We start from the raw sequence: 15,342 nt of genomic DNA, 5'->3' as shown, positions 1-15,342 counted from the left end.
TAAATTTTTTTTTAAAAAAGAGTTGTCTGAAACTATCTGGGGGACCCAAGATTTTTTCAAAAATCAAAACTACTTTAACAATAATATCAAGACTTTTATTTCTAACAGAGTAAATATTGATAGCTATAACATACATAAATAAAAGTTCTTGAAGGGATGAGCAGGGGACAAGAGGAACAATTCTCAAGAATTTTTAAAAGTATAAATCAGTCCTTATAAGAAAGTTTGGAAACTGTCAATAATACCATAAAATTAATTTAAAATTTAATGACATTTAATTTCAAGACTACATTTATACAATTATAGGAAACTATGTTCTTATTAAACATTATATGAAAAGTGAAAATTAATGATTATAGAGAAGTTTTTTGTTTGTTTGTTTGTTGGGGGGGTAGTCATTCATTCACAAAGAAGATCACAACATATCAGGGAGTTGATGCCATGACAAGCACATGAATTGAATCTGACTGTGTGTGTGAGTGTGTGTGTGTGTGTGTGTGTGTGTGTGTGTGTGTGTGTGTGTGTGTGTGTGAGGGGGGTGCTGTGCTAAGTCTCCAACCTCAATTTCTCCTCCAGAACCATCTAGGTCCAGTGGCCAGATGACTGGAGATGGCTCTGGATGCAAGGTAGTCAGGGTAAAGTGACTTGCCTAAGGGTCACACAGCTAATAAGTGCCAAATGTTTCAGCCACATTCAAACTTGGTCCTCCTGACTCCAAAGCCAGTGCTCTATCCACTGCGCCACCCAGGTGCTCAAGAGGAGAAGATAGCATGTCCTGGAAGTAGCAAAGTGAAGTCCATTCCTGTCATTAGAACATTCAATCTGCCTTTAAATACCATTTAGTATTTATTTGTAGTTTAAGCGCAAGTTTTAGGTTGGACAGTGACTTTATGATATGATTAGATTTTGTTTATCAGATTAGACCTTAAATGTTAAAGAAAAGTTTACAATGGTTTCCACTTGAATTTACCATTCTGCCTTCCAAATTAGCCTCTTACCTGCCAAAATAAAGTGGGAACCAATCACTGAAAATAAGAGATGTGATTAAAAGGCAATGAGAAGGGTTTAAATGAGTATAAAAATTTACACAATGAGTACAACAATAATCAAAGCCAATAACCTTGATTGCTCAATATATTTTCAAAACTTATATTCTTAAGTTTTCTTCAAAGACGTTTTATGAAACTTGGAGAGAAATAGTTGGGGAATGAAGCCAAGACAGAGCAAAAAGAACCAAGGTAGCTGAACTTCTATCTATAGCTCTTCCATCTAAAAAATGAGCCAGAGGACTGATAGAGAAATCTAGAAAAAAATCAGTGAATTCTATGTCTAGCCAAGCCAGCATAGGGAGAGATCTGAAGACCTTGGAGACAGAGTTATAGTAGGAGCATATTAGACCACTCCAGTGTCCAGGAAAAGGCTGTGCATCAACACAAAAGGAAGACCCAGACCCCCTTTAGAGCCTGCCTAGATCCATGGGGGCACTGTTAACAGACAGATTCTAATTTGCAGCTTTAGTACCCATTATCCAGTTCTAGGTTCACAAATCCAATGCACAGTGCTCTGGGGAACTACACATTTCCTTTCCCAGGGAGGGAGGTCCTAGATGAAAAAATTCGGGAAGCCAGAAGAGTGGTGCAAGATCTGAGCATGGTCTCTATTCCAGTATCTAACCCTGCCTGCATAGGAATACCCAAGGAAGGAAATCCAGAACAAAGGGATGCCTACAATCCTGACTAAACCAACAGAGCTTTCCAGCTGGCTAATGGAGTCAAGCAGCAATCTACCCTTGCTCAGTTCCAAATCCAGGTCAGGTACTTACAGAACTCAGACCAGGAGGACAGCAGACTTTGTCCTAGATAAAACTTCTCTGGGATTACAGAAAGCTCACAAGTCCCTAGCCTGTTCCTGAGATTCTGAAATAACACAATACTCAATTCCCCAAGAAACCAGTGACAGAATCAGCCTAGACATTCACTCCAAAAGTATGGCTAAATACAGCTTAAACTAAATCTTGAATGGGCAAATAAAAAAAAAGAATCTGAGATAAATGACATTACTTGCCATAATCTCAAAAAGCATTCTGCTTTTCCATTTTTATTCCTTTCATGCCTTTGCCCTTGAAGTTCCCTCTCACAAGTATAAACACTTTCCAATCCTGTACATTCTTCAAGACTCAGTATGTGTTATTTCCTCTAGATTTCCCTGATATTTCTAGAATATAATTTTCTTATCCTAACTTTCCATGATATTTTATTATTAATTTTTTTGTATCAAGTAATGTGGCATAAAAAATGGATAGCTGGGTTCAAAGTCAATCCAGGCTCAGACACTGTGTGACTGAAAGGAAATCATTTAATTTCTATCTGCCTCAGTTTCTTCAAATATAAAATGAAAATAATAGCACCTATTTTTCAGGAATGTTGGTAAGATAAGATAAAGTAATATTTTAAAGCATTTCACAAATCCGAAAGCACTATATAAATGCTATTTGTTGTTAACACAGTTTATATTCATAATGATCCTAAATTTATTGGAAAAATATCAATTATTCATCTGCAAATTCCCTGTTAGGAAATTAATAATAAATTTTAGGAACATTTTTGTTTATATAAAGTTTTAATGTATAAAGACTGAATTCAATTCAAACATTAGAGAGAAAACACCTTTAATCTTGTGAGTTACAGAAGAGATGCCAATCTATAGTAGTTAAGTGATTTTCCTATACTAATGAAATCACAGACAAAGTCTAATAGTTCAAATTTTCTAAGCAACTGCTATGGGCAAGTAAAGTGTTTCATTCCAGGAAGATGAAGATGAAAATAATAGTTCCTTATACTGAAATAATAGTATCATTGTTCCTATCTGCAGCTCAATTTATCATAATTGATTTTAATAGCTTGTTATGTATGGGATAGAGGGATACAAAACTCTGGCTGACCCTTTTGTTTAGCAATTATTCAATCATTCTTACCAACTTCAAATATCCATCATTTTCACATAAACTCCAAACACACACACACACACACACACACACACACACACACACACGACATACACAAGTATACACAAAAAGAAATCAATAAGAGATCTCTTTTCTTTATTCAATCTGAAACTTCCATTTCCTTTCATTTCCTAATTCTATGGTATCAAATAAAGCAAGTAATCCCTATTCTACAAAGAGTTAATTTTTTTCCTACTAATATTCTGAGAATAGACTTCTAAATACTATTCAAAATACTAATGCACTAATTAAGTTTCCTGTATTGACATTATTACCAATATATAAATAATATAATTTAGATGATACAGAATGAGAATCAACACTGATTTGATTCAGTCCCAGTCAATAATGTCATAGTCTAGCCAGAATTCTGCCCTAGAGTTCCAAACTATGGTTGTGAGTTGAAGCCAGACTATATAAAAAGTGTTGTGAGGAACACTTTCCTGTCTGCTTCTATTTCCACATTATTGCTTAATACAAAAGTCTAAGTAGTTTAAGATACAGGAAATTGAATTCAGTCTTTTTCAGAGGTGGAGAACTAGACAGTCCAAAGGTCTAAGTATGTATTACCCTTCCCACATTGATTGTCAAATCTTCATTTCTATGTAATCACTCATTGTCTTCTATTCTTTTGATCTTTAGAAAGGGAAAAGAGGTGATTGATAGTAAAAGGGGTGTTTATCTGACTTGCAAAATCATCTTCACCAACCACTAGGGGACTAGTTATAGAAGACCTGGGTTAATAGATAAATAAAGTAGGTAATACATATGCAGATTTATCTGGCTGCCCTCACCCCTTCCCTCATTTGGAGGAGAGCCAAAGTCAGGTGAAGTATTCATTAGAGAATAAAATGATGGCAGAAATTTTCTATAAGTTAGAAAATATACCAGATCCTAATTCCCTTTTGGAGTTATGCTATATTAACTGAAACAGGTCAAGCAAAATGGTTTTGTAGTAAGAGATAAATGAATAGATGCTTTTTGAAGACTATGCCTATATTATTAATGGGAATAAGAGTGTTTAATTGTTTGAATTGAAACCTTTAAGCAAAACAGTTAAAACAAAAGTTCTAAACAACTATATTATATGAAAAGAAAAAAAAGAACTAATCCTCCAGAAAACTAAATAAGTAGATCAGTAACTGATATTTAAAATACATCTAAAAATTCTCATTTTAAGCTGATACTTAAGATAGTCTATTTTTATTTACAAACAGAAGATTATGTGGTAATCACTACAATAAGCAAGAAAATTTTGAACTATAGCAATTTATAAGTCAAACCAGTTTTTAATATAATAATTACTCTATGTGGTACTCTAAAGGGAAAAGGAAATTTTAAATGATTTATTTATTAATATTATCATTATATATGTCAAGCAAAATGGGCTTTGTTATAACAGGCATGTGAGCAGATAGTCCAGACTATGTCCAGACTAAGAAGCAAAGGAAAGAATTATTAAAATTTCTGATTTTCAGAGGAATTTGAAAATTATTTTATATTCATTTGTAAGATGACTGCTGAATTATGACTACTATGTTTGGAAGCTGACCATACCTTGCATGAATGTAATTGTTTTATTTAAAAATTAAGCAAATGATAATTAATTTGGTGGTAAATGTATATCCTTGGCTTTTATTTCTCTTGCTGAATCTAGTTAGTAAAACTTAAGATGATTTATATTATATGGCTTTTCCCTTCAGTTATCAAAAACATAGGTTGAAAAATAATGCACTAATAATCAAAGACAATACTAAAAGACTTGTAAAAGAAAATACCATCTATATCCAGAGAAGGAACTGTGTAATTTAAATGCAGACCAAAGTTTATTATCTTTAATTTTTAAAAATTGTCTTATGTATTATGTCATTATTGTCTCTCTAATGTTTTTTCTTCCATCTGAATTTGATTCTTCTTTTACAGCAGGATTAATAGGGATCTATGTTCAGCATAATTACACATGTAGGGCCTGTATTAGATTGCTTTCTGTCAGGTAGGAAGGAAAGGAGAAAAATATAAAACTTAAAACCCTACAAAAAATGATTGTTGAAAACTGCTATTGCATGTAGTTGGAATAATAAATAAAATATTTAAATTATTTTAAAAGAAAAATAATATACTTACTTTTGATGTCTTTGTGTAGAAAGGGGAGGAAAGTTGGTGAATAGGCAAGTCCATGATACTATTGGAATTTGTGACACTGTTACTATTTGTGTGTTCCTCTTCTCTGCTACTGTCATCAGATTGATCAAAATCATCACTCTCCTGGTCCATTTCCTCCTCCTCTTCATCTTCTTCATCTTGTTCACCAGCATGTTCCTCATCATCCTCCTGTTCTTCTTGGATACCTGTGGATTCTTCATCTACTGAGATAAACCGGTTATTATTTTCTTCTAATTGTTCTTGCTGGGAATCATTTTGGTCTCCATGTCTGGGTTCTGCACCAATAACTTCCCCATTCCTTGCAATGTGTTCCTCCTCTTGTCGTAATTGTTGCTGCTGATGCTGTTCCTCCTCTACAACTCGATTCATCTGATCCTCATCTACCTGGCTTGAGGAAGAATTACCTCTTAGAGAGCCTCCAGTTCGTCTCCTCTTGCTGCCCACAGACAGCAGTTCTTGATTCATTTCCAAAAGCCAGCTTGCTACTTCTTGGACCTTGGCTAGACTATCTGAAGATGCAAAGGTTTTCACATTCTGCTGGGAAAATTAGAAAAAAAAGAATATTATATATTTTATACTCATATAATCTTCTTTCATCCTTAAATCAAAAAGTTCTTGGTCATATCTCAAAAGCATCTTTAAAGACTATGAAAGCCATACTTGCTTGTTCTCTGGGTAGCAGGGCATGTGAATAATAGTGCTTAAGATTATCATTTCACATGTATTCTAAATATAAAACAAAGCAAGTACTTATTTCCATCCTCCTCTCATAATTGTTGGCACTTATACTTGTAATTTTGTCTAGGTTATTTTAACAATAAAACACTTTCCATAATTATGAACTAGAATCCTTAACTTAAAGAAAAAGTAAATTAGTAAGGGACTCTTCAAAAACTAATATAAAAAAGACATAAAATTTTATGTGTGAGTATGAGAATATCATAGTTGGAAATAAAAAACATGGGTATATCATATCTATAGTAATATGGTTTTGGTAACTATTCCTACCAGCCAGATGAAAAATGATTCCTTTAACTGATTCAAAAAGAGAAACACAGAAAATATATAAATTTTTGCCTTATTCTCAATTGGTTACAGTAACTTCGATTATACTACAGTATTAAAACCATCATTAAAACCAAAAATTTTCAGGAGGAAGAAAACATCCTTAATTTTGCCATCTGTCACCACTAGATGGTGATCCCTTCCAGTCTATAGTTTTCTGTACACTCTTTTAAGTGAATTTTATATAAACTAAAATGTTGTTTTCACCATGCAAGAATCACAAACTGTCTTAACTGCTTTTCCTTCCTAAAATATGACATCTGAACATCTTCATTAAAGGTCCCATAGAAATGTCATACATTCATACATACACAAGCAATGATAAAACTATTTTTTAGTAATAGAGAATCAATTCTATTACTTCAAAAATCCATTAAGTAAATCTTAAATCTAGCAAACCCTGTATTCTTCTGAATTGTTTTATCAAAGGTTTTGTCTTTGCTGTTTATTTTTTAATTGTCCATGGTCTGAGGTCCACCAAATACTGATCTGCTAAACATGTCTGCCAATAATAGAAGATAAAAACTTTAACAATCTCCACAAAGACAAATAAAATAACAACATATACATTTCCATCCTCAAACTAGAATAGAAGCTCCTTCTAACAGTTAAATTTCCATGACTTTTTATTATTCTGTCATTAACATTCCATGTACTTCAAGAAACAAAATACATTTTGAAGGGAAAATGAATTTAAGAATAAGTTAGTTTATAGAACATTTAAAAATAAGAATATTTCTGTCTACTCAAGCAAAAGAACAAGAACACTAGACATAAAACCTTCCTTGCTAAGGAGATTAAATAAAGCTTTTTATCTATTCAAAGTTCTATTTAAAGTCAAATAAACTAAATTCTGTGATTCCTATTCAAGAACTTTTTGCTTTTTATAAAACAAAATTTATTACTAATGAAGACAAGGCAAAAAATATATATATATGATAACAAAAATTCCAATTCTTTGAAATTCAAATAAAAACACAGTAAACAAGAACATTTATAAGGAAATATGCTAGGAAACCAAATATAAAATTAAGATAAGTCTCTGATTTCAAATAATATTGAAGGGATGCAATCAATTCATAAAAAAAGTCAACACTGGATATATGTAAAATAAAGAGGATGATGGGGGAGAAGGAAGAAAATGACTGGAGACACTACAGTGCCAAATATGATGCTATAAAGCATAAAAAAAAGATTTAAGTGACACAAGAAAATATCTAAAATCAATCTTTATAAATTTCTTTTTAATGTAGTCATTTCCCCCCTCTAAAAAAAAAACACTACATTATCAGAATATAAAATACTATGTTAGAACTTCCCCAAAGGCATTGAATATTGTAGAATTTTAGAAGTGGAAGAAATTTTAGGTAGAGGCAATTTAGTTTAATCTCGTTTTTCACAAGGAAAGAAACCAAGAGGTAAAGAAGTTAAATGAAATTACTTGCTTAAGGATACAAGGCAAGAATATTTTGACTTCCAATCAAATCTACATTCTTTACTTCGTCACCCTAATTTTTAATGTAGCTGAAATATTCAGATCAAATCAATGCCTGTATTTGTGATAACAAAACATCAAAAACTTCCACTAGTAGAAGTTTAGACCAACATCTTATGATATCTATCATGATTAGCACAAAATGGTTATGAGACTTGAATATTAAAGGTAATTTTTTTGAATTTGAAGAAAATCTTATTAAGTACCTTTTACAATTTCAGTTGAAGGGTGAAATCTTAATCGAACAAGAGATAGGAATCACAAAAGATATGAAATAATACATTTTTTATCAATTGTAAAATTGCCAACATTAAAATCTAACACTTATCAATCCATTTCAATTATTTTTGATGCTGTTTTTTATATCCTTTTAAGTTAAAAATAAAAAAGGTTGGGAAAGGAAGCAGTTTGATGCTATAAGACTGGTAAAAGGTAGAGATTTTTTTCCCTAAAAGCTAACTTTAAAAAAACACTCTTCCATACTTAGGAAAGATTTGGGCATTTATGGCAACAATTCATACATTAACATCAATAAACTTAAAAAAAGGTCCACATGAATAATAAATTACTCTTACTGATCTACTAAACATCAACACACACCAAATATAAGAAAAGGATGTTTGTGATATGTTTGTGTATGCATTAGCATACACCCCCCAAAAATATGCTTATAATGATGCATTATGGTTTTATTCAGGATAAAGCGGGAAATGAGGGAAACAGTCCAGTCTTTATTTGACCCAATATGCTAAACTTTTTAATAACAATATGATGATATCAGGTTTTCTGCTGTTTTTGCAACCACAGTGACAGACCCAGCCACAACTGATTTGCTCAGTCAGTCACAATAATTGAAAGTTTGCCTTAAGAAGCCCATAAATTAAATCACAGGACTTAAACATATTGTATGTCTTTAGTTTTTTGTTTGTTTGTTTGCAAGGCAAAGGGGTTAAGCAGCTTGCCCAAGGCCACATTGCCCAAAGCAATTATTAAGTGCCTGAGGCCACATTTGAACTCAGGTCCTCCTGAATCCTGGGCTGGGCTCTGTCTACTGCACCACCTAGCCGCCCCAAACATTTTGTTTGTTCAAAGAAATCTAATAGGTTTTTGGAAGAGGCTGAAAATATCATTTCATATACAGTGAACAAAACTATTTTAGATAATGTGGCAAGTTACATAAAATTTTTCAAAGTAAAATATTCATGTGTGTACGTCTACTTTCTACTATAATCCTAGATATATGGGGAACTTGAAAGGAAGTATGGTATGATAGAGAACTTACTTTTAAACCAGAAAAACCAAGGAGCTCAAGTCCTATCACCAATAATACATTCTAATTGTGTCTCTAAGCAAGTGCCCTAAATGCTCTAAGTTGTGAAGAAGATGCATAGTTCAAAGCATCAGAACCTTAGAGCTAATTGAGACCAACACCGTATTTTTATAAGTGAAAAAGTTAAGTGACTTCTCAAGGATCATATTGCTACAAGAGCAGCACTTAAATTAAGATCTTATTGACTCCAAATCCACATTAGAGGGATTATCCAAGAGTTATCTGTTCCAATAAAATCAGAGGTCCAAGTAAAAAAAAAGGAAAAAACTGACTAGTTTTCTATTACTCATAAATTATATACAAAAAGAAAAAGGATTTTTCAGGAATTCAGTTTCTAACAAAAAATAATCCACAAGTGATAATTATCTAATTTGTGTGGGAATTAATAAAACATCAAACATAAAGTGGGCTAAGATAGGGAAAAAGTTGAAAATGGAACCAGACTTGCCAAGTTGACTTGAAAAATAAACTGTATCAAAAAAGAAAAAAAATAACCTATGTGCATCATTTTATCAACATTATTTTTTGGTATAAACACACACATAGTGGAGCATGTGAAATGTAAAATTATTTTCTTGAAGAAAAATAACTTGCAATGTATATCTAAATTATGGGCTTTAGCCCTAGCCCTATATTTGAGTTGAGGAAGCAAAGAGAAAAAGCAAGGTATTAGGAACTCACAAGGAGGTCAGACACTCAATGGAAGAGACCTCATGAATAAGAAGAAAGTTCAACTGCAGGGGAATTAATAGAAACCTATCTGGTCACTGAATCCAAATGGCTCTGGAGGATAAAGTGAGGCCGATGACTTAGCATGGTACCCCCCTCACTCAAATTCAATTCATGTATATCATGGCATGACCTCTGAGGTCTTCAAAAATGAAGAACAAACAACAATAACAATAGTTACCGATCTTAATGCTGAAAGATCACAAATGTAGTCATTTCTGAGACAGCAAAATGGGCCATTTTGATCAACACAGCCTCTAAAACTGATGCACATTCTACCCACTACCAAAAGTAAAGTGGGGTAAGGGACCTACCATCACTTGAGCCCAGAGGTTGGATCTCCCAGGTAATTTCTACCCCAAATTCAAAATACTCTATAGATCTGAACTACTAAAATGCCCCCCCACAGCATTCAACCAAATGACACAAGTCAAAGATTTGTGGCAATGGCACAGAAAGAAAAATAGCTACAAAAGACTACTTCATGAACCCCTCTACAAATATAGATGATATCAATAGAAAGGGTGAGATCTCTGCTTGCATTAATACAAGGAACTCTTGGAGAGGAAATTTCTTTATAAACAAGGATACGCATCTACCCTACAATTAAATCCTAAGAAAGTTACAGGGAAGAGGAAAAGTGATAGGTATAAGGTCACAGAGCCAGTACTGATTCATGATTAGACTTAGGCCTTCCTGAAGTTAAATCTATTTACTCTGTAAAGTTCACTCTCCTATTTATTTGTATTTACTTATTCATTTCCATGTTGGCTTTCCCAAAATCCAACTATGATGCAATTTCTTTGAGGAAAAAGATGAAAGACAACCACAAACATTTACAAAAAAATACATAAAGATGGGAAAAGTACTAGATATATTTCAAAACTCTTTAAACATGAGAACAAATTATATGGAAATAGAAGAAATTAGAAATTATAGCATTAAGAAATAAATACTGTAATAATATGAGTCTTCTGTTAACTATTACCAATAACTAATCTTAGAACTCCAAGTTTTCCAGGTCTGACATGTTTATAATTAACAAGGGGGCATGCATAGTTTTATATAATCTTAAAAATCCCAAATCCAGAAAACAAACCGGCTTCTGAGTCATAAATTAAAGTAGGAAAAATAGTTCAGATAATCTAGCAAGAGTGATACCTGAAGATAATAAAAATCAGAGATTTGGAATCATTCCATGTTCACATCATTTGTTCAGTTAGTGATGGAGAGAAAAGTTATATACATTTCAAGGATTGGTGGCAAACAAGACAGAGCCAACTGAGATCACCACTGAAGTGTTGCATAAGATTCTGAAGTAATGGGTTTCCTTAATCAGACAATTTTTTCTAGTCACAAGATTTAACATAGACCATTTCATAGCAAAAAAGTCTATTCTCCAAACAACTCATTAATTAAAATGTAATTACCTGTCTAATTAGTAAAAGGTAGTTACAATAAAGAACACTAGTATAGGGAATGTAATTGACTTTATACATTCTAGAGGGCAAAATCAACAAAATATCCACTGAGGAAATGAGGGTGGGTTAGAGATCAGTCATGTTTGTTGAAAAAAACATCACAGTGTTTCAAAGTTAAGCCAGATTTACACAATAACAGTTACTTTAACAAAACTTGCTCATTTTTTACATTTTGTGTCTTTAAAGCCAATTTGAAAACAGGTGGATCATATACTAAATATTTTTAATTTGTTTATATCAGTAGTCTGCATAACCCCTTCAGAGTTTTAGTTCCCTTGTATAAATAACTCAATGAAATCTTTACTTTCCTAAAATTGTGAGTCTACTACATAAAATTTATTTCATAAGAAAAATATTAAATTTATCTAGGTTATGCTTCTGAATTGCCTTCTCTTCTATGTATTTTTAAATGTTCTTTTCCTTTTTGTTTGACATTACCATTACTACCTGCCCAATTTTACCCATAACTGCCTCAAACCCTAAAGAATCCTCCCTAGTAACAAGTAAGTGAAGGAAAAAAAAAATACCTTTTTTTAACACATTGTCAGGGTCTGAAAATGTCTCATTCTACACTCATACATTAGTTCATACAAATTTTTCCAGGTTTTTTTTTCTTTTTCTCCATCTATTCCCTTTAGTATAGTGTAAAAATATTATATTATATGATATATCATAAATTGCTCAGTCATTCCCCAGGTGATGGGTACAGATATTGCTTTCGGTTCTTGTTATAATAAATAGTGTGGTATCACTGGGTCAAGACATAGTTTAGAGACTGTTAGGGTTAAAATTCCAAATTCCTTTCCAGAAGAGTTAGAGCAATTCAAAAAGTTCTACCACGTTACCTTTATTTTTGACATCATAAGAAAATGTTATAACAAAAAAGCATTGGTAATAAAAGAGTTAACTAAAGATTACTTCCTTTGCTGAAAGAGTACAATGTTCTATTTCATTTTCTGGGTACACATTTTGTGCCATTTGATTTTTGTTCAACAGGACATATGCAATAGTTATTACAGAAAATAAAATTTTAAAGCTTTACATAATTAGGACTACGGATGAATAATGTAAATAACCACAACTTTAACATATTTTTTGTTACTACCAACTACTGTCATAAACATGAGTTTTCATCCTACAAATATTCACAATTACTATATTAACTTGTAAAGATTTGAGCTAGATCATTTTAAATTAAGTTCAACTTTTCAAAGATGGCATATTACTAAAAAGTTTATAATATACAATTTTTCTATATCTCTTATGACAATAACAATTTCTTTAAAATATTTTTGAAATATTCTACATTTTATTAAATTTTGCAAATTCCAAATATTTTGAAGATTCAATCTCATAAGTTCTATTGGTGAGGAATGGGTGAGCAGGTATTGTTAAACCCATTTGATCCACGAGCAAATAGGTATGGAAAGCCAAAAGAACTTACTTGCCCAAAGTCAAACTGCAAATCAGTGGAAGAATAAGGAACAGCTCTCCTGACTTCAGGTCGAGTGCCCTATCCAGTAGGCCACACTGCACAGACAAAAGAACAAGATCGGAAAAATGAACTGTGCCTTACTATATCACAATACTACGATATAAAATGTGCCATATTGTACTATACTATACTGTACTACACTAAACTATACTATACTGCACTACTTTATACTATGGTATGTTATATTATGCTATGCTACAATATCTGAATTAGATCCTATCTCAATCAACTTGATGGCCCTCTTTTTCTCCCACCCTTTGCTTACCACAAAAGTTCAGGACTTTTTGTTTTCATCTATTCTCTCCTCTCAGTGGCAAGAACATGAATTTAACCAGTGGACATACTGAACTCATTAATTCCACATCCTAGATACCATTATCCTTTATAAAAGACAAGCCACAATTATCTAATAAGCAACTAGAGACATTATAGCCAATAAATATAGAGTGAAAGAGGGTGCTAGGTGAATGTACCAAATCAGACCTAGAGAATGATATACTATGCCCAAAGTAGAGTGATATATTAAAATTTAAAATGCAGGTGACCTATGCATTTAAATAGACAGTATATTTTCACATTCATAAAACGGAGCTAAAAAATTCCCTCCATCTGAGGGAATAAATGTCTAGTATTTTTATATCATTAAGGATCATAAAATTCCTTGTGTGAGTTATTAAGTTCATTGTTTTGTGGTGATTCCAGAATTTAGAAAAAATTTTGATTTCCTCACAAAACTACAAGTATACACAAAATAGAATCTTAAAAGTAGAAATTTTATATAACAAAAACAATATGTTAAGTATGCCAAATGATCAGAAAAGAATGACTTCAATTGTGAACTTCTGGGGAAGAAAGGGAAAATACAAAAATTACTAAAAAAAAAAATTAAAGTAAGATGAGAGGATTAATTATCGTAAAATTTGCAAAGTCTTTAAAATATTTTGATTCTTTTTATATCTTCATGGTTTTCATGAATGATCCACAGCAAACAATTAAAATGGTACAATCTGAACTTTTACTGAATCACATAAACTTCAATTATATAACCCCAAAGCCCAGGAAACAGAATTGTTTCAATCTCTTCCCAATGGGAAAGAATTAAAAGTAAAAAATAAAAAATTAACTTATTTCTTTTAACTTGACACAAGCAAATTTATTAGCTCTGTAGCAAATAATATAACCTGACAATCTACAATACCCCACTTTAAGTGTTTATCAATTGACTAAAAGACTAACAGGTTGCTTTTAGATATTTTATTATACTCATTAGAAAATCAATTCTAACACAGTAATGGGAGACATAAAAATTACTTGATTATTACAGAAAGAAGCACAATCCAGTTCTCAGTTCTACAATGAGTAGGCAGTAGTCTTGAACTAGCAAATATATCTATACCAATAATTTCCCCAACTTAAAAAGAAAAAAATGGAAAATTATAATTTCCTTCATCTATATATCTATAGCTATTGATAGAATTATACAACAATTTTTAATCAAACTAGGATATGAAAAATATCTTCTTCAACTACAGAATATATAAGTTTTACAAAAAACCTTCAGGATAGTTACAGAGCAGAAAAGATCAATTTAAGTTTAGTAAAAGTAAAAAATGACAAAGAAAAAGATAAAATAGCATAACTAGATGAAGTCAAATTGGGCATTTAACAAATGGTACTCTTCTTCTCAGATCAGAATTTCAATGAAATATACGGAGAATGTAGGGGAAAAGGAATAGGAGGTTATTACACATATGCACACACACATACATGCATGCATGCATGCATACAAAGACACGTACTATTTAAATGATATAGTCAAGTCATTTCAAAAGTATGACCACAGAAATTCTTTCTTTTAACTCTTGGTATGTCAGAATGTAATAGCACCACAACTATTTTTAAGTCAATATAGAGTTCTTGTGGATATTAAAAAATTTTAAAGTACCTCAAATGATCATTTCTCTCAGCCTCAGAGCTAAATGGAAATTCAGATGACATTAAGTTCAATAAATAGCCATCAAACATAAGAATTCTAGTGATAGGATTACAACCTCCAGAAACAGACTACACTCACTTTTGTAATAATCTACTTGTGAAGAGCAGCCTCTTTACTTTCTTTACAGCTGTCTCTTCACAGCTTTCATATTTTATTCCTGATGCAGTCCTCCAGGGCAAAGCAGAATGAGTCTAATCCTTCCAAGTGACAGCCTTACAAATATTTCAAGGCAATTATTATGTCAGCCAGTCTTTTTTTCCTCGGCAAGTTACTTCAACCTAGTTCATCCCACTGCCTTTAAACATGCAAGATATTTTTACAGATGAGACAAATGATCCACCTCAAAGGTTAAGTAGTGTGTCTAAGGTCACACAGGTAGGCTCTACTATTTATTATGGCAAAGAATGGGATGGGGAGGTGGGAAGGGTGGCTAAAACTCTACTTATACAGTACTTTTTCTATTAGATGTTCTCTAAGATCTCTTCCAATTGTAGTAAAAACAAAATTTCTACTAAAATTTCCTGGAAAGGATAACATGGAAAACACACATGTGCCTTACCTTAGGTTAATCCTAGCCTAATAAA

The 15,342-nt window shown here is 32.1% G+C and overlaps 1 protein-coding gene across 4 annotated transcripts in view; it reads right to left on the bottom strand.

The window, feature by feature from the left end:
* Window positions 1-15,342, bottom strand: part of FBXW7 (F-box and WD repeat domain containing 7) — a 127,966-nt gene that overhangs the window by 92,213 nt on the left and 20,411 nt on the right. For 3 of the 4 annotated variants that reach the window (XM_074229129.1, XM_074229133.1, XM_074229134.1), the window contains exon 2: window positions 5,129-5,701. In XM_074229129.1, coding sequence (XP_074085230.1) covers window positions 5,129-5,701 — 573 coding nt within the window. Of the gene's footprint in view, window positions 1-5,128; window positions 5,702-12,711; window positions 12,798-15,342 lie in introns of all 4 variants that reach the window. The other variant, XM_074229130.1, reaches the window with a different exon arrangement.

Source organism: Macrotis lagotis, chromosome 3 (genome assembly GCF_037893015.1).
Source record: "Macrotis lagotis isolate mMagLag1 chromosome 3, bilby.v1.9.chrom.fasta, whole genome shotgun sequence".
NCBI classification, from domain to species: Eukaryota; Metazoa; Chordata; class Mammalia; order Peramelemorphia; family Peramelidae; genus Macrotis; species Macrotis lagotis.
Note: the sequence above shows the minus strand (reverse complement) of the source record. Positions and strands in the feature narration are given on the sequence as shown.